General features: G+C 60.3%; 1 protein-coding gene across 3 annotated transcripts in view; it reads left to right on the forward strand.

Moving 5' to 3' along the window:
* BCR (BCR activator of RhoGEF and GTPase) overlaps window positions 1-16,860 on the forward strand; it is a 101,216-nt gene that overhangs the window by 61,523 nt on the left and 22,833 nt on the right. For all 3 annotated transcript variants that reach the window (XM_059895035.1, XM_059895034.1, XM_059895037.1), the window contains exons 5-12: window positions 2,055-2,162; window positions 5,021-5,081; window positions 6,287-6,339; window positions 8,365-8,505; window positions 12,582-12,703; window positions 13,725-13,893; window positions 15,056-15,175; window positions 15,783-15,858. In XM_059895035.1, coding sequence (XP_059751018.1) covers window positions 2,055-2,162; window positions 5,021-5,081; window positions 6,287-6,339; window positions 8,365-8,505; window positions 12,582-12,703; window positions 13,725-13,893; window positions 15,056-15,175; window positions 15,783-15,858 — 850 coding nt within the window. The remainder of the gene's footprint in view (window positions 1-2,054; window positions 2,163-5,020; window positions 5,082-6,286; window positions 6,340-8,364; window positions 8,506-12,581; window positions 12,704-13,724; window positions 13,894-15,055; window positions 15,176-15,782; window positions 15,859-16,860) is intronic.

Consider the following 16,860-nt stretch of genomic DNA (forward strand, 5'->3'; position numbering starts at 1 on the left):
AAGGATGCATTCTAGTTTGGGTCTGATGTTTCTTCAGGAATAGATTCAGGTTCTGCGCTTCTGGCAGGAAGAGAAAAAAAAACCACTGCAGTGATGCTATGTCCTGTCGGTGCCTCACATCGGAGGGCATGTGATCTCCATTGGTTTATTGGTGCAGCTCGGGTTCTGATTAGTGCATGAATTGCTTGGAACTTCTCAAAAACCACTTGGAAGATGTGAGCTCCTGGAAGAGGGGGCAGGAGAGGTAATGAAAGGGGTTCTCCTCCCAAAGACCCTGTGTTAGTTTACTAAGGCTGCTACAGTCCAGGTGGCTCAAACAACAGAGATCTATCTCCCATTTCTGGAGGCTAGAAGTCTGAGATCCAGGTGTGAGCAGGGCTGGTTTCTCCCGAGACCGCTCTTCTCGGCGCGTAGAGGCCGTCATCTCTGTGTCCTCACGTGGTTGTCCCTCTGTCTGTGTCCTAATCTTTTCTTCTCATAACGCCCCTAGTCAGATTGGATCAGGGCCCACCTGAATGGCTTCATTTTTGCCCAATCACTTCTTTAGGTCCATCTCCAAATACAGTCACATTCTGAGGTGCTCAGGGTTAGGGCTTCCAACATATGCATTTTGAGGGGACACAGTTCAACAGTGATATCCCCTCAGGACTTGGCTGAGCCGTTGCCTCTTTAGAGAGACCGCCCTGACCACAGTATCTAAAGCAGCCCCGCTGTTCTCCTCGCCTGCTCTGCCTTCAGCCATCTGCCATATTACTTGTTGCTTTACTTATTCATCGTGTGTCTCCTGCTAGCCGGCTGCGCTGTGTCTGAATGATTCGAGGTGACAGTGCCTCAAGCAGGGCCTTTGTTTTTGTGGGAGACGCTCAGTGAGTGAGGGTGAGGGGGAGAAGGCAGGGCTCTGGGTCCAACCGGATGGCAGGGAACCTGGCGTCTGGAATGCAGCGACTCGTCCAGGTAATCAGCGGGGCCGGGCAGGGCCTTCTCCAGCTGCTGCTTTTTCTCTCGCGCCCCCAGGCCCGCACGCAGCCCCCTCAAGGAGCGAGTCCAGAAGACCAGACAGTGCCAAGGGCATCTGGGATTGCCATCTGAAGAAACATAAAATTCAATATAAATGCAAATGCACGTAGAAATAAAATTTAGGTTCGATGCAGACCGAACACCAGGATCAGCAGCAAAAGCCTCAGGCCTCCCGCTCCTGGTTGGCTGCAGTGGGAGGCCTGGCCAGCAGGTCACGGCTTCTGCCCTTACACCCCAGGCCGGGGTTTCCCTGCTGCCTCTGGAGGTGACCTGGGGCCCAGCGATGGTGGTGGCTGCACACAGGACCCCTCCCCCCAACCATGGAAGTCTTTACTCAACTGAGTGTTGGAGCAGGAGGCCGAGTGAGGAGACACTCTATTAATGCCTTTGGTTGAGAACAGGACAAACAAACACCTCTCGCCTTGCACCTGGCAGCAGAGGTCTCCCACCTGCCAGGTGTGTAGCATGACACCTGGGCCCCGTCACCAGGTCTGGGCTGGGCTCATGTCTGGGCAGCGCGAGCCCCTCTTCTCCAAGGGCAGCTCAACTGAGTGTTTCTTGCGTGTCTGAAGAGATCAGGTAGGAGCAGAGCAGTGGCCCCTCGGGCCAGGGATGGGTCCACTGAGGTCTCCCGCAGCCAGGATGAGAAGGGGCCGCTCCATCCCACCTGCTGGAGACGCTCATCCACGTTCACTGATATCCTGGAACTTCAGCTGCTGCTGGTGGCCCCATTTAAATGAGTGGGGTGGGAGGACGAAGAGAACTGCTTCCCCCCCCCCGGGGCTGTGAGTCACTTCTCAACGTGTCGCTTTGGAAGAAGAAAGCGTGCTTAGCGCGTGGGGAGGGGAAGCAGGTGGGAGGCAGTGACAGCGTGGAGGAGCTGAGTTTCCTGCAGCCCTGTACTGTCTGCCGCACCTGGGCTTCCTCCAGAGCTGTGCACAGAAGCCCGTTACCCAGAGGGATGGAGACCGCCTGTCCCGCACCTGTCCCACACCTGCCCTACACCTGTCCCACACTCTCTTCCTTCCTCCCTGCAGGCCAGCCAGCTGGGTGTGTACCGGGCCTTTGTGGACAACTACGGAGTTGCCATGGAAACGGCTGAGAAGTGCTGTCAGGCCAACGCTCAGTTTGCAGAAATCTCTGAGGTACGCGTGACGCTGTTCAGACAGGTGCGCCCCTCCACCTCCTGAGGGTGGGCTGTGGGCTGGTCGTTGGCACACCGTGACCCGGGAGAACAAGGCACAGCAAACTAAGGTCTGGTTGTGAACCTCAGCTGTGTTTCCAGATGCCTGTGGGTTGTCATGAGCAGACAGATGGAGCAGCCCGAGGAGCACCCTGCCTCCCCAGAGGCCAGGGCCCAGCTCTGGGGTACCCCGGACAGACTTGCACTGTCTGTGTGCAGTTCGGGATGCCCATAGTTCTGCCTCATTAACAGAGGTCTCGACACTTGAGTCCTGAGGCCGACTTTGCACCTTGCGGATGGAGAGCGGGTGGGGAGGTGTCATGCTCTGCTCCTCTGGGGTCTGCAGCCGGCCCGGGGGATGGGGCTGGTGTGCGTTCTGTCGACCCGCATGGGAGGAAGCTGCAGGCTGGGCACCGCACCGGCCCGGGGGCTCTGAAACCTCAAGCCCTGGAGTGTTAGCACGAGGGACCTCGGAAGAGCCCCCCGGATGCAGAAGACAGGTGGCCATTGGGGGCTGGTGGCCATGCCAGGTCCTCCCTGCCCCGCTCCATCCTGCTTCTGCCCGTGGCAGTTGGGTGATACTTTCTTCTTCCCAGACCTGTAGTCCTCAGAGCCCTGACCTGCCTTCCCCGCCAAACAAGGATTCTGGGTGGGAAGACCTCCAAGTGAAACCCCAGCTTTAAGAAGAGAAACGGAAACTAGAAATAGGCAGGGGAGGGTCTCTTGCTGGGATACGATCGTACCCTGACTGCCACACCTGGGCTTTGTTCCAGGGGATTTGTGCTATTTTATAATTTATCACGGGGGCTGGGGCCTGTGGGTCCCGGCACCAGCGTCTCCCATGGTGATAATGTGCCACACCGTTCCCCAGAGCCCATGGGTGCCCTGCTCCCCACCTGTTGCCGCTGGTAACGGGCTACATGCACCCAGGGCTTCAGGTTGGCTCCGCACTTCCCTCTGAAGCTGCCCTGGTTTGCCTGCAGCATTGGGTCTGTTCCTCTCTTTAGCTCATTAAACTAGCAGCCCCCATACCCCTAACAGCTGGAATGCTGGCACCGAGTCCCAGGTGACTTTGACAAATTAGAGTCATAATCTTTTAAGAGCAGGCTGTGGTTAAATGGAGCCAAGTTCACGTCCACCAGGACAGGTGTCCACAGAGGAGGGAGGAAACGAGGGTGGCACACCACCCAGGAGTCACGTGGTCCCACCAACCAGGCACAGGTGGGAATCTGAGCCCAGGCCCAGGCCCAGGCAGCAGGACGGGGTTCGGCGCGGCCAAATGCCGGTTCTGTGAAACTTTTACCATCAGGTGGTATCCACTTTGGTTTTCCATCCATGTTTCAAAAAAGACCCAGAGAAATTAGAGCCACACAGACAGTGAAATGAACCAAAAGGACACAGAAGAAGCAGGCCATTTAGAGGTGTGGGGAGTTGCATTCTGGGGGGTCAGAGCTCGGCCATGGAGACTGGATGTCCATCTCCAAGGACAGGCAGGGTGGAGCAGTGGTCCTTCATGTCTCCCAGGACTGGCCTGAGAAATGGGTGTGCTGCAGTGTCCAGTCAGACTGGGGTTGCCTGAGATGGGTTCTGTGAGCTCAAGCTCCCCAGGTAATAAGTAGGTAACAGGAATCATGTGAAAAGGGCTTCCGGAGTCTAGTCAGTTTGGGAAATGTGGGGTTAAACCAAACTTGTAAGTTTTCTTAAGGCAGGCCTCCCAGAGCCCCGAGATGCTCAAAGTGCCCATGTTTATCACACCTTCCAGGGGCCCTTGGCGCGTGGGCTGCTGCCCTGGCTCATGTGAGCGGCACCTAATTCTTGCAGATTTGAGCTCTCACGCCCCCTCACCCCCCCGCCCACCCTCTGGGAGCTGCTGAGGCAGACAGATGGAGGAGTCATTGAGGGGAGCTAAATTCTCAGGAGAGGCACCAAGGTGCATTGTGAGTTTGGCCCCCGTGAGTTTAAAATACACTATGTTTTCTAGTCCCAAGAGGTTTCCCACAGCCTGAGAGGTTGCGAGGGCCATCTCCAGGCCCCTTCCCATTCCTGTGCTGTGTTTTTTGTTTGCTCAGAAGTCTCATACTGGGATTAACCACAGCTTCTTTCCAGAGACTATTTCAGGCACACAGGGACCTTTTATCCACATTTCTCTTGGTACCGTGGACCAAATCAGCAGTGCCTTTGACACGGTTGTGTTGAAAAATGACCCACCCACTAAAAAGCTCTGCTTACTTCCTGGGCAAGGACGTTTGCAAAGTCAGGAGAGGGGAGGCTGGGGTGGAAGCAGAGTGCATGCCAGCGGCCTGCCCTGGCCTCCCCGAAGCTGAGTGCTCTTCTTTCTGACCCACCAGCCCCTGCACGTTGTTTAACTGCTCCAAGAAAGCTGATCCGTGCACCCAGGGTGGGCGTTGCCAGTTGCCTTTCTTTGCAGGATCCTCTGTGTCAGAGGTTCTCAACCAGCGCTGATTTTGTCCCCTGGAGACACTTAGCAATGCCGGGGGATGTTTTAGATTGTCACAGCAGGAGGAGAGGGTGCTGCTGCACCCATAGGATGCTATTCAACATCCCAGAGTGCATAGGACAGCCCCTTAGAATAGAGAATTTCTGATCCTAATGTCAGCAGCGTCATCCAGGGCGAGCGTGTGCTCAGTTGGCCCCGTTCTGCAGCCTGTGGCCCAGACACAGCCCTGAGGTTTGCCACATCTGGGCTTCTCAGCGGTGAGAGGAGGGTGAGAGTTCTGCTGAAGGTTCCTGACCGTGAACTCGCTGCCACATCAGAGCTGCTTCATCTGCCCTGTGGAAAACGTGCTTTTCTCTTTGCAGAACCTGAGAGCCAGAAGCAACAAGGATGCCAAGGACCAAACGACCAAGAACTCTCTGGAAAGTGAGTTCTCCATGCCGAGGCCCCTGCATGCCCCTGTGGTGGCGGCCGCTGCCAGCAGGCAGGAGCAGCCAGGGCCCCCAGCTGGGTCATACTCTGGCCCCTCTGCTGCTCCAGATTTCCAGTAGTGGGGGGTGGGGGGATGGGGAGGGAGCAGCGCTGGCCGTGGTGGGTGCGGAGGGACGTGGTCAGGACCTGTTGCCACCAGTGGGGGGTGGGGGCTGGGGCAGAGAACCAGGAAGAGGTGGGAGTTATCGGACGCCCACAAAGCAGGCACTGCCGGGCATTTACAGTGTCATCGTGTTGTCCCAACGGCCCTGCAGGAGGCTCTTGTCTTCCCTTGTTTCAGATGATAAAACAGGTTTAGAGTGGAAAGGACCATGTAGAACGCAGATTCAGAGTGGCTGGGCAGGGGTCAGGGCCAAGTAGTCGGGCTCCCGGGCCTGTGTTTGCCCTCATCCCTCTGAGCAGAGTGAGCTCAGGAACAACAAGGTACTTCTCGTTTCTGGCTGTTAGGGTCTTGGGAGGAGTTACGCTCACAGAGAACAGCAGACGTGGGCCGGGGCCACAGCTACACCGCCTTCTGAGCCGGTTTCCCCCATTTCTGTAAAATGGGGATAACAATGCATGCCCTGCACTAGTCGTGGGGGTTACGGGCGGAGCTGCACCCTACATGTGAGAACACATGAAGCGCCTGTGCCTGTGATGGGCTGTGCCCACCACGGAGAAGCGGGGATGGCCCTGGCCGGTGGGGCTCCATGCTGCTGGCGTCCAGGGGTCCAAAAACGCTTATAAAACCAAGAGCCACATCTCAGCATCAGGCTTGGATCCACATGGAGAGTAGCGTGCTGGTCCGCACCCCCCGGCCTGGGATCTGCGCTGGCGCTTCCTCCCCAGAGTGCTGGCCAGCTCCCTGACCGCAGGCCGGAGGGCCGTCAACACGGAGGCCTTTGAATGCTTGCTGCTGAGTCAGCCACGCAGGCTCGGGTTCTGATCAGCCCTGGACCTGGCACTGATGTCACAGACTGAAGACTCACAGCCATGTTCCCGACCTTCCAATGCATCGGGTTCAACCTTGTCACTGAGCAGAGGGGATGTGGGGTTCCCAGGGGATGTGGAGGCTGGGGCTGCCCCCACCTCCACCCTTGCAGTGAGGGTGGGTGGGCAGGTGGGCGGTCCGCCTTCTCTCACCCTTTGTCTCTCCACAGCCCTGCTCTACAAGCCTGTGGACCGGGTCACGAGGAGCACACTGGTCCTGCATGTGAGTCCCTCGGGCCCAGGGCCTCCTCACCCTGGGGTTCTTGGCTTCTGTCCTGGGGCTGACGCTGATGTCTGTCAGTTTTGCCCACCTGCACCCTTTTCTGCCACACACCTGTACTGAGGATGCAGAAGTGAGGCACCTCTGCCATCCCTGGGCTCCTGGGGGTGGGAGGGGGGAACGCAGCAGGCTCTCCAGGTGTTCCAGATGCCTCATCAGAGCGGGAACAGGTAGGGAGCATCCCGTCCCACATGGGCAGAGGCTTGCGGGTGGAGAAGCTTCCCGGGGGAGGGGGCGGGGACACATAGTACAGGTTGGGGCACCAATGGCAGGTGCATCCTGGGGCTGTGGTCAGACCACATTCTCCAGCCGGGAGAGCGTGTGCAGAGAGGGTGTGCAGGGAGGCCCACCTGGCGGGCTGCTCCTAAAGGCAGTGGGGAATCACTTGCACATTATTAAGTGGTCGTCTTAATACTGAGAAACAAAAGCAGGGAAAAAAAAGCCCCCAATCCTACTGCCAGGTGACCTTATTCGTCTGTATTTAGAGCAAGTCTTACATGCGCTTTTTTTTTTTTAATAAATTTATTTATTTATTTTGGCTACGTTGGGTCTTCGTTGTCACGCGGGCTCTCTCTAGTTGCGGCGAGCGGGGGCTACTCTTCGTTGCGGTGCATGGGCTTCTCATTGCAGTGGCTTCTCTTGTTGCGGAGCACGGGCTCTAGGCGCGTGGACTTCAGTAGTTGTGGCACGTGGGTTCAGTAGTTGTGGCTTGCGGACTCTAGAGCGCAGGCTCAGTAGTTGTGGCACACGGGCTTAGTTGCTCCACGACATGTAGTATCTTCCCGGACTAGAGCTCGAACCTGTGTCCCCTGCATCGGCAGGCGGATTCTTAACCACTGCGCCACCAGAGAAGCCCAACATGCGCATTTTTTAAAAAATGTACAACCAAGTCACAGAAGTGTTTGAAGTGTCCATTTCCTGTCTTGCTTCCTCCCCACAAAGGAGCCACCACCACAAGGATCTTTATGCCGACACACGTGGCATCTTTCTAAATCACTCAGACGGTGTTGTGCTGTGCATACCATTCCACGTGTGGCTTTTTACCCCTTAATGTTATATTGTGGCAGTTGTCCCACTTTGGCCCAAACAGCTCTGCCTCATTCAGTTTTAACCTGCGTGGTTTTCCATCCATTGCACGTTTCATAACTTCTTACCATCCTCCGACTAAGAGTTCCTGGATGGAGGGAGATAAGCTGAGATTTGCGGTTTGGGAGACTCTGGCCGGTGGCCCATCAGAGTCCTGGAGACCCTTTATTTGGTCCCCTCACCACGATGAGCCCAGGCCTGGCAGGGGGAAGCCAGAGCCACCAGGAGCGGTTGGCGGGGGAGCCTGGGATTCCCAACACCAGAGCCTCCCCTGAGCTTATTTCATCTCCCCATGTTCTCTTTGCTGTAGGATTTGGGAGCTAAGAGGGTTTTGTTTCTCTGAACCAGGAAGCCGTAGACTTTGAGCACAAATTACGTGCATTCGCAGTAGAGAAGGATTCTCAGGCTCTGATCTAAAAGAGGAGGAGCCGGGAAGGTCAGGGGCTTTCTCCTGACCTCACACGGACCGGCGGACCAGGATGGGTTCTGCCCCAGGGGACCTGTGACAATGTCAAGGGGCACTTTTGCTTGTCACAACCACACGAGGGGGCTCCACTGCCATCGAGTGGGCAGAGGCTAGGGATGGTGCCAGCATCGTCCAGTGCCCGGACAGCCCCCACCAAAACCAGCCCTGCATGTTGCCAGGGCCCAGGTAGAGAAACCTGCCCCAGACCTGTAGCGTGGAGCCCCTCTCTGCAATGTGCAAACAGCATAGGCTTGTGGGGCGCCGTTAGGGGCCTGCTCCCGGCACAGTGCTCGCACGAGTGCTGCCGCGTGGCGCAGGCCATGGTGAGAAGCGGCCCCAGGTCACACCCAGCGCGTCTGCGGCTCTCACGGCAGAGATGCCGGGACTGCTCTGACTCCATCCTTCGTCCGATGCAGGACTTGCTGAAACACACCCCCTCTGGCCACCCCGACCACCTGCTGCTGCAAGACGCCCTCCGCATCTCGCAGAACTTCCTGTCCAGCATTAACGAGGAGATCACGCCCCGCCGGCAGTCCATGACCGTGAAGAAGGGAGAGGTGAGCATGGCGGCCGAGCAGAGGTGGGCATGGGGCCCACTGTATCCGCACAGCTCAGCCCAACACAGAAACGCCTGGACTTGGGGGCCCTTGACACTGGCAGGGTGAACCCAGGCCGGTGTGCAGGGCATCGGGGTGTGGTTTCAGGGGTGCAGGCCTCACTTGGGGGGTTATGTCCCGGGCACCCCACACCCTGCCGGATCAGGATCCCCAGCTAAGGAGACCAGTGAGAAGGAGGATGGCATTTGTGTGCCTGGGGACCACTCGGTTTCTCTTGAGTGTTCTTTCATTAACATACAGTTAACAGTGGGTTTAAGGACTTTAAAGGTGATGAAGGGGAGGCGGGTGTGGTTTGTGTTTGCGGCCGGAGAACGGCTGGAGAACGAACGTGGTTGACTTCTTCGGCCAGGAGGGCTCTCCTTCCCCTCCTCCCTCCCTCCCTGACAGCCCCTCCCGGTCTCCATCTCTCTGCACATCGTAGATGAGAGGGTGTGGAACAAAGGGGCTCAGATGCCACCCCTGCCACCTCCACTCCTTCCCGGGAGGGGCCCAGCCCGGTGCCAGGCAGCTTGCAGCAAGATGGCAGAGGTGTGCCAGTCAGGGGCGGCGTCTAGTGTGAACACCTTTCGCTGGAAGCGGCACCGCGGGGCGGGGAGGGGGTGCGGACCCGCGGCCTCTGGGGTCTCGTGCAGGGACAGGAGCCGTAAGGCCCAGCAACACGTGGGCTGGCAGCGAACCTTACTGTAGCTGCCGCTCGGAGCCACTCCTCTTCCCGTTAGCGTGCCAGGTGCTCGGCGGCGCCGAGGCTGACCCGCCAGGACGCGGGGCTGGCGGGCAGGCTGCTCTCAGCCCTGTGCTTCCACACCTGTGTGGGAAGTGGTACCTGAGTGCTCGGCCTCCCTTGTCAGCAGTTCACACGGTCTCACCAGACTCGGGATTTGCTTCCGTCAAGACTCCCGTCCCCGTCGGGTTCATGCTGCTTGGTCTCCCCTCCTGGGACACCGTGCTCTCTCGCAGGCAGTTCCTTCACAAGAGCCCCGCCCCCCTGGGAAGCAGCCGTGCGCGTCCTTCTGTGGGTGCTGAGTCTGCGCCTGTGTCTCCCGCTGCACTTAGGTTCCCCGGGGAGAAGTGCCTCCTTGCTCTTCGGATCATTGGAAGCAGCTGCCTTCAGGAATTGAGGAAAATCAGATGTCGCCTGGCAGTTGTCAGCCAGGCCCCTGAGCCCGCATCTGTATCCCAGGCCTCCTTCCCCGTGGACCCATGGTCGGGGTCCCGGGGCGCCTGAGTGGGAAGTGTGTAGGGGCCGGCGCTTCACGGAGACAGGGCTTCTACCTGCGTCCACCCCGTCCCCGCCAGCATCTGGTCCTGTTGACCTGTGGTGTCTGCTCCTTGAGGGGAATCGCTTGGGTGCCTGAGCCACGAATGGGGGAGAAAGGCCGGTGACCCTGATATCGGGAGTCTGAGTCGCACACGCCTTCATTCAGGGCTCTCCGTCAGGAGCACAGTAAGGGAGATTGATGGCGGCTAGACCAGGATGCAGGCAGATCCACACCCACACTCCTGCCTGGGACGTCCTCGAGAGCTGGGGGCTGGGGTCTACGGATAGAGACAGAATGAGGCCTGACCCCTGGGCCAGGGTCCGGGCTCCCTTCGTGGATTTGCCAGTATCGTGGTTGGGGGCCCTGCTTTCCTGGAGCTGGGAGACCCTTCCTGCCCATCTGCTGCACGTTTTCTGTTTGAGCCACTGCAGGACACCAGGGTGGGCTGGGGTTCAGAAGTGAGGCCTGGGGCCTCCTTGGGAGGGAGGACATCTGCCACGATGGGGCAGCTCGTGGTGAGAAAGTCCTGCTGCGCTCAGAGGACAGCCACACCGTCCACTCCCCACGCTGTGCACCTCGTGTGGCCCTCGGAGACGGGGTGCAGCACAGAGCAAGGCTCAGGCCAGGACGTCATGGGGTGGGGGGCTTCTCCTGGAAAATGAGGATTTGCACAGGCAGGGGTACATGGGGAGGGTCCTGGCAACTGAGTCCACCCATCAGAGCCCCCCAGGGCTGCTGTCTGAGCCCGTGTCTGCTAACACGGATGGGTGGATGTACGGGCTGCCACAAGTGCCAGGGTGACGCTGGTGGCCTCTGGGGGATGAAGTTGGTGGCTGGGGTGGGACTTTGGATGAACCTGTGAGCGGCAGGACCCGGCGGAGGAGGGGAAGGGCCTGCAGGGGGCTCCATCAGGGCTGGGACCCTGGACGATTCTGACCTGCCGGCAGAGGGGACGAATCCACCTCTGAGCTGGACGTCGGGGGCCCTCTGCTGGCAATGGCCAGAAGCTCAGCTCCTTTGTGTGGAGAAAGGAGTTCAGTCCCCCCCTCACAGAAGGTCCCTTGGTCCTGCCTCCTGGGCTGGAAGACCATCTGCCGTGTCCCTGCCGAGGGGGCATTCCTCGAGGACCTCAGTGTCCCAGGACCTGCCCCCCAGCACAGACCCCGCAGTCAGGCTGCCCAGGTCCCCAGTGCTGCATGACCGTGTCCCCAGGTGCACATGCTTCTGTGCTTCCCATGGGTGCGGACGCGGGGCTTGCCTATGCCCACAGCAGGCGGGGGAGGGCAGTGACGATGGGTCACGACCTGGGCACGTGGGCAGCCCTCCTGCCCTCCCACTTATGGTCTGGTTGGCACTGGCGGCTCCCATGTAAATCATCCAGTCTCCGTGCCAGGGCCTGGCTGGCTGCTGTGAGCCGAGCTGCGCATGACGGTGATGTGGGAGTGTTGGGGGGCCTGGCCCAGGCTGCATTTGCTTCTGGGGGGCTCCTGCTGAGAGTATGGGGGGAGTTCAGGGAGGCACAGGCTCCCTGATAAGAACCTCAGGCGGCAGGTGGCAGTGGAGCCAGGTCCCCAGACCTGCTGGGGGGGGGGGGTGTTGAGGGCGGGGGGTGACAGGGGTAGGGAGACACTGTGGGTCTTTGCCCCCTGTGGTGTGTGTGCCTGACCCTCCGGACCCTTCCCAGGCCATCACAGAGAGGGGTGGGGAGTTGCCCTTTCTGGGGGTCCTTCCCTGAGGCCAGGCGGGCAGGGTCGCCGATGAGCACCTGGTCTCTCTCCTCCTGGGCACAGACCCCTGAGCGTCCCCGCTCGCTCCCTGTGCTGCCTGGGGTGGATGGTGGAGCTCCCTGAGGCTTAGGCTTCTCATCTTCGAAGTGGGCACGAGGACTCACCCACAGCAGGAGGGTCACATCCAATGACAGGCCACGTGGTGGCACAGCACACCCGGGGTGTGCGTGGGGCAGCCTCTCATCCTGGCTCTGTGTCCTCGGCACAGCACAGCGCCAGCCCGGATGAGGTGGCGGGCACTGTTTGCCAGCTGAATTACCGACTTACCTCCATGTGCCCTGGAAACTTGTGAGCCATGGACCATCCCTTGTCTTTCAGATGAAGCCCCCAGGGGCAGAGAGGCACAGGGCTTGCTGGTGACTGGTGCCTCTAGTCTCCCTGCTCCTTCGAGGATGCCTCAGGGTCAGGGGTGGGCATCAGAGGTATAAAACCCCTATGTGGGCCCCTGCCTATCAGTGGGCACTGACCTCAGAAGGACTAGAATGTGGGGTCCCAGCTGGGGGACCCCTGCCCGGCCTCCTGATGCCCTCAGATCCAGGCCCAGCCCTTAGCGTGACCGCCCCCTCTCGAAGTTCTCCCGGCCCGTCTCCTCCCCCCTTACCCTCTAGGCCGAGCACCAAGCTCTTGTTACCTGAGCCTTGACAGTCCCCGTACGAGAACATCCCCTCTCCACGTGGCCGGCCTCTTGCCTGGGTCTCCAGGCCTGTCCTGGGGATGTATGGGCCGCCCTGCTCAGAGGGGCTCTCCCGTCACCTTGGCTGCAATGTTCCCTCCGGCCTCCAGGCCAGTGGCCGTGACTCTGTCTGGGGCTTGGGAACTTTGATGAACAAAGAGCAAGGCGTTTGGCGTGTGTGTTTGCGGGCGGATGAGGTGGAAGGAGCGCTGGGAAGTGGGTGTGAGGGTTGGAGGTGGGGGGAGTGGAGGCCCAGGCCACCCCTGCCCTGACCAGCACCCCCCCCCGCCCCTGCAGCACCGGCAGCTGCTGAAGGACAGCTTCATGGTGGAGCTGGTGGAGGGGGCCCGCAAGCTGCGGCACGTCTTCCTCTTCACTGACCTGCTCCTGTGCACCAAGCTCAAGAAGCAGAGCGGAGGGTGAGTGACCGTGCGGCCCCGGCTGAGAGGAGGGTCCCCGGGGTATGGGGTGGTTTCTATAGGAGGAGACCTGGTGTTCTTTCCAGTGAGCCTCGAGAGGTCGTAACCTGTTGCCAGGCTGTTCTTGTTAAGCTACATTCTGTCTCCAACTGGACGTGATGCCAGGCTCAAGGTCAAAAGTTCATCATTAGGAATCTGGAGACATTCAGGGTCTGGGTGGGTGACCAGGCTGTTGACTATGACTTCAGGTGCTACTGGGGGGGCTGTCATGTCGTGACCCAGACAGGTCAGGGGGCTGCAGGGTCTGGTGCAGGTGGGGGATGGGCACTGGCTGCCCCTCCCCTGTCTTCGGAGGCCATCACTAGGTGATCCCTACATTTTGTCTTCCCGAGATCATGGTGGCTTCTAAGTGATTCTCAGCATTGGCCTGCAGACCCCACCCAAACCCCCAGGGATCAGACCACACAGGTTGCAGCAGTGGGGGGCCGGAGGGGGGAGGCAGTGGCTGGAATGGAGGAAAGAAGGTCACATTGGGAAGAACCAGAACTGGGCTCTTCACCCCATTCTGCCATCACCACGCTGAGTGGATTTAATCAGAAGAGAGCCTTGGTTTGCCCATCTGTCGAGGGAGGGATTACACCAGGTAGATTTGCAGCCCCTCAAACTCTACAGCTCTGGACGTGTCTGCAGTCCTGTCCTGACTGTCATTGGCGGCCTAGGTGGTCTCCCGCGTCAGGGAGCCTATGAGCCACCACCGTCAGCACAGAGTGGGGTGGATGAGGGCTTGTCAGACCCGTGGGGCCTGGGTCACTCGTACACAATGCCCCTCCCCAGGGGTCACCGAGGCTGGGTCGCCAGTGTCTGCCTGTGGCCTTATCCCAGCCTGTCTCAGGGACCATGAGCAGAGTTTGAAGGTCAGGTAAACTTCGTGGCCATGAACTTAGGGTTCCCCAGTGTCGAAAGCAGTGACTTAAGCAAAGGAAGGTGGTCAGCCTGTTAACCTGCCCCTCCCCCCACCCAGCAAAACGCAGCAATATGACTGCAAATGGTACATCCCGCTCACGGATCTCAGCTTCCAGACAGTAGACGACTCGGAGGCCGCACCCAACATCCCCCTGGTGCTGGATGAGGAGCTGGATGCCATGAAGATCAAGATCTCCCAGATCAAGAGTGACATCCAGAGAGAGAAGGTGGGGCTGGGGGGGTGGTGCCAGGCCAGGCTCTGCAGCTCGAGTGGGCAGCATCCCCTCAGGCTGGCAGGTGGGCGAGTTCTGCAGGGCATCTGACCCCACTGCTGGTCTCTGGGACTTGCTGGGACCCCAGTGAGCCCTCTCAGTGCCAGGCCTCCCATCAGGCATGGAGCCGTCCAGGATGGGGTGGGGGGAGGTGCCCCTCTGTCCCTCTTATAACTGCCCTGATCCGGAGCGAATCCCAGGCTGGGGGGAAACACGGCCCCTCCAGGGGTTCTGGACTGCACCCAGCAGGCCCCTGGTTGTTTCTGGAGAAGAACAGTGTTCTGGAGGAGCAGTGAGGATGAACCCCTCGCCTGTAGGGTCAGCCCAGGCCAGAGCGGGTGCCTCACGGTGGCCAAAGACAAAGTGGGTCCCCAGAAGGTTGATGTTCAGGGACACCCAGCTGAGGTGGGTGCAGCAGGACAGGGGTCCTTCTCAGCCCTCACCCTACCCAGCCTTCTGTACTGCAAACCCCGCAGGATGAGGAAAGCACAGGAGCCCCAGGACCGGCGTGAACTCTGGGTTGTTTATTCGTCCCGACGGACCCGTGGCCCCCATGGCAGAGTGTCCCGAGGCAGAGGGGAGCCAGGGCTGCATCCGCGGGGCTGTCAAGCTCTCTGCCACCACTCACCCATCCGAGCCGTGCCCTCTGCCTAGTGGCAGGCAGCACAGCCTCCCCCGGGGACAGAGGGCTTCAGGAGGGAGGAACACGACACGCGGCAGGGAGGATTCTCCCAGCCAGGTCCTGGGGGTGCATGTCACCCTCCATCAGGACCCTCGCAGTCACTCCCGGGGGACCTGATGCTGAAATGTGGCAGATCCGGGAGCAGGGAGGGGCCTTTGGGGTCACGACAGGCCCCTTCACATTGTCTAAGTTTGGAGCAAGTGAAAAAAGGGAGGTTTGTGAGAGGAAGAACTTAATCCCTTAAGAAGGATGGGCTGAGCACGTCCGGCAGCCTATGCCGGGCCTGGACGCTGTGGCCGAGACCCTGTCCACGCTGGGCCGCCAGACGGTCTGCCGTCCTCCACGGACCGAGCATCAGGGGTGGTGGGGCAGGCAGAGCGGGAGCGGGCCGCGCTGGGCCAGAGCTGGAAACGTGACCGTGCCCTCTCCCCACAGAGAGCGAACAAGGGCAGCAAGGCCATCGAGAGGCTGAGGAAGAAGCTCTCGGAGCAGGAGTCGCTGCTCTTGCTCATGTCCCCCAGCATGGCCTTCCGCGTGCACAGCCGCAACGGCAAGGTGAGCGCCCAGCGTGGCACACAGGCCACTCGCTGGGGCTTTGGGCCGGAGCCCCCATGGCTGGGAGGTGGTGGGGTCTCCAGGGAGTCTCAATAGGGCGGGGGGCTTGCAGGTTTGTGCAGACCCAGCCCTCGGTGCAGGAATGCTGTCCGGGACCTCTTGGGCCAGAGAGACAGCTTCTCTCCTGAGTGGCTTCTGCTGCCTCTGTAGCCGGGACCTTTCCCTCCATGGGCATCACGCACTTGTCAGGGGGCAGCCGGTGGGGGGCAGCCGGTGGGCTTTGCGGGAGCCTTGCCTCTGCGTCATGGGCCCGGCTTGTGGGCATCAGCCCTCCCCTCTGCAGGTCCCACCTGGTGACCCCGGTGGCCCTACACTCTGATTCGTCACGCCCTGACCCAGGCGCAGCAGGAGGGGCGGAGGGTGCAGGGAGGGACGAGCAGTGCTGTGAGCACAGCCGCCCCAGCTCGGCCGGCCTGCAGCACGGAGATGCTCGTGCCTCCTGTGGGCGTGCTGCGGGCTCCACGCGGTGACCAGGACGGAGCCCTGGATCCACTGGGCGCCCGCTCAGCCGGGGTGGAGATAACGGGTGTGCTCTCCCCCCGCCCAGAGTTACACGTTCCTGATCTCATCCGACTATGAGCGGGCCGAGTGGAGGGAGAACATCCGGGAGCAGCAGAAGAAATGTGAGTGGCCTGTGCGCCCAGGACGTGGGCTCAGGAGCGTCAGGGCTGGATGGTCACCTCCCATGGTCTCAAACCTTGTTTTCCCCAAGGGACAGTGGAACTCTTATCCAAGTGAGATGTGCCGTGGAGCCCTAATACGGGAAATAATGGGGGAGGGGCTGTCCTGATAGGGCCCCCTGCCCTCTGTGCCCCCCTGCCTGCCCTCTGACCTCCTCCCATGAACCCCCTTCCCCTCCTCTGGCCTTCTCTGAATTCCCGCCTGCATTCTGAACCTCCCTGCTCTGAATTCCCTGCCTGCCCCCGGGGGCCCCCCTGCACCCCTGCTGCCTTTCCGAGGCTGCCACGCACGTGGCCCACCCGCCTTGCCTCCCCCCAGGCCTGCCACACACCCCAGCAGATGCTGATGCCATACGGCCCTCGACTGGGCCCACCTGGGCAGCCACACTGTGCTGGCCCTGCTCCCCTGTGCTTGACCGCTGTCAGGACAGGGCGCCTACTCCCCTCTGGACGGCCCCTTCTTTGGGCGCTTCCCTCCATTAGCAGTTCTTTCCTTCTGCTCAGCTCAGAGCTGCCCCGTCCTGCCTGGCAGCCTTCAGGGTGGGATGGCAGACCCTGCCCCAGGTCCTGGGGCTGCAGCTGCCGGTTCCCTCCTCCGCCCCCAGCCATACGGTTTGGGATTCCCGAGCCATCCTTGCTAAAAGGTTTCCCCGTGTGCCCTGTGTGCCCCCCAAGGTAGGTTGGGGGCTCCGCACGCCTCTGCCCTGTCCTGAGCGCCTGTCCCCCCAGGGTTGTCATTCATGCCTGTGCTGAGACCCCAGTGCCACTGGCCTCCGGGGGCAGGACGGGCGCTCCTGGTGACTCTGATGGCCAGTGCCTGGGGCCCTGCCAGAGTTCCTGTCCCAGGTGTCCTGTTGTAACCAGGGGCCCAGACCATTTACAGCATGTTTTGTCTGCTCAGAAATAATCCCCTTTCCCCACCTGGTGGAGAGGAGGGGGCGCAGG

The sequence above is a fragment of the Balaenoptera ricei genome, chromosome 14 (genome assembly GCF_028023285.1).
Source record: "Balaenoptera ricei isolate mBalRic1 chromosome 14, mBalRic1.hap2, whole genome shotgun sequence".
In the NCBI taxonomy this organism is placed as follows: domain Eukaryota; kingdom Metazoa; phylum Chordata; class Mammalia; order Artiodactyla; family Balaenopteridae; genus Balaenoptera; species Balaenoptera ricei.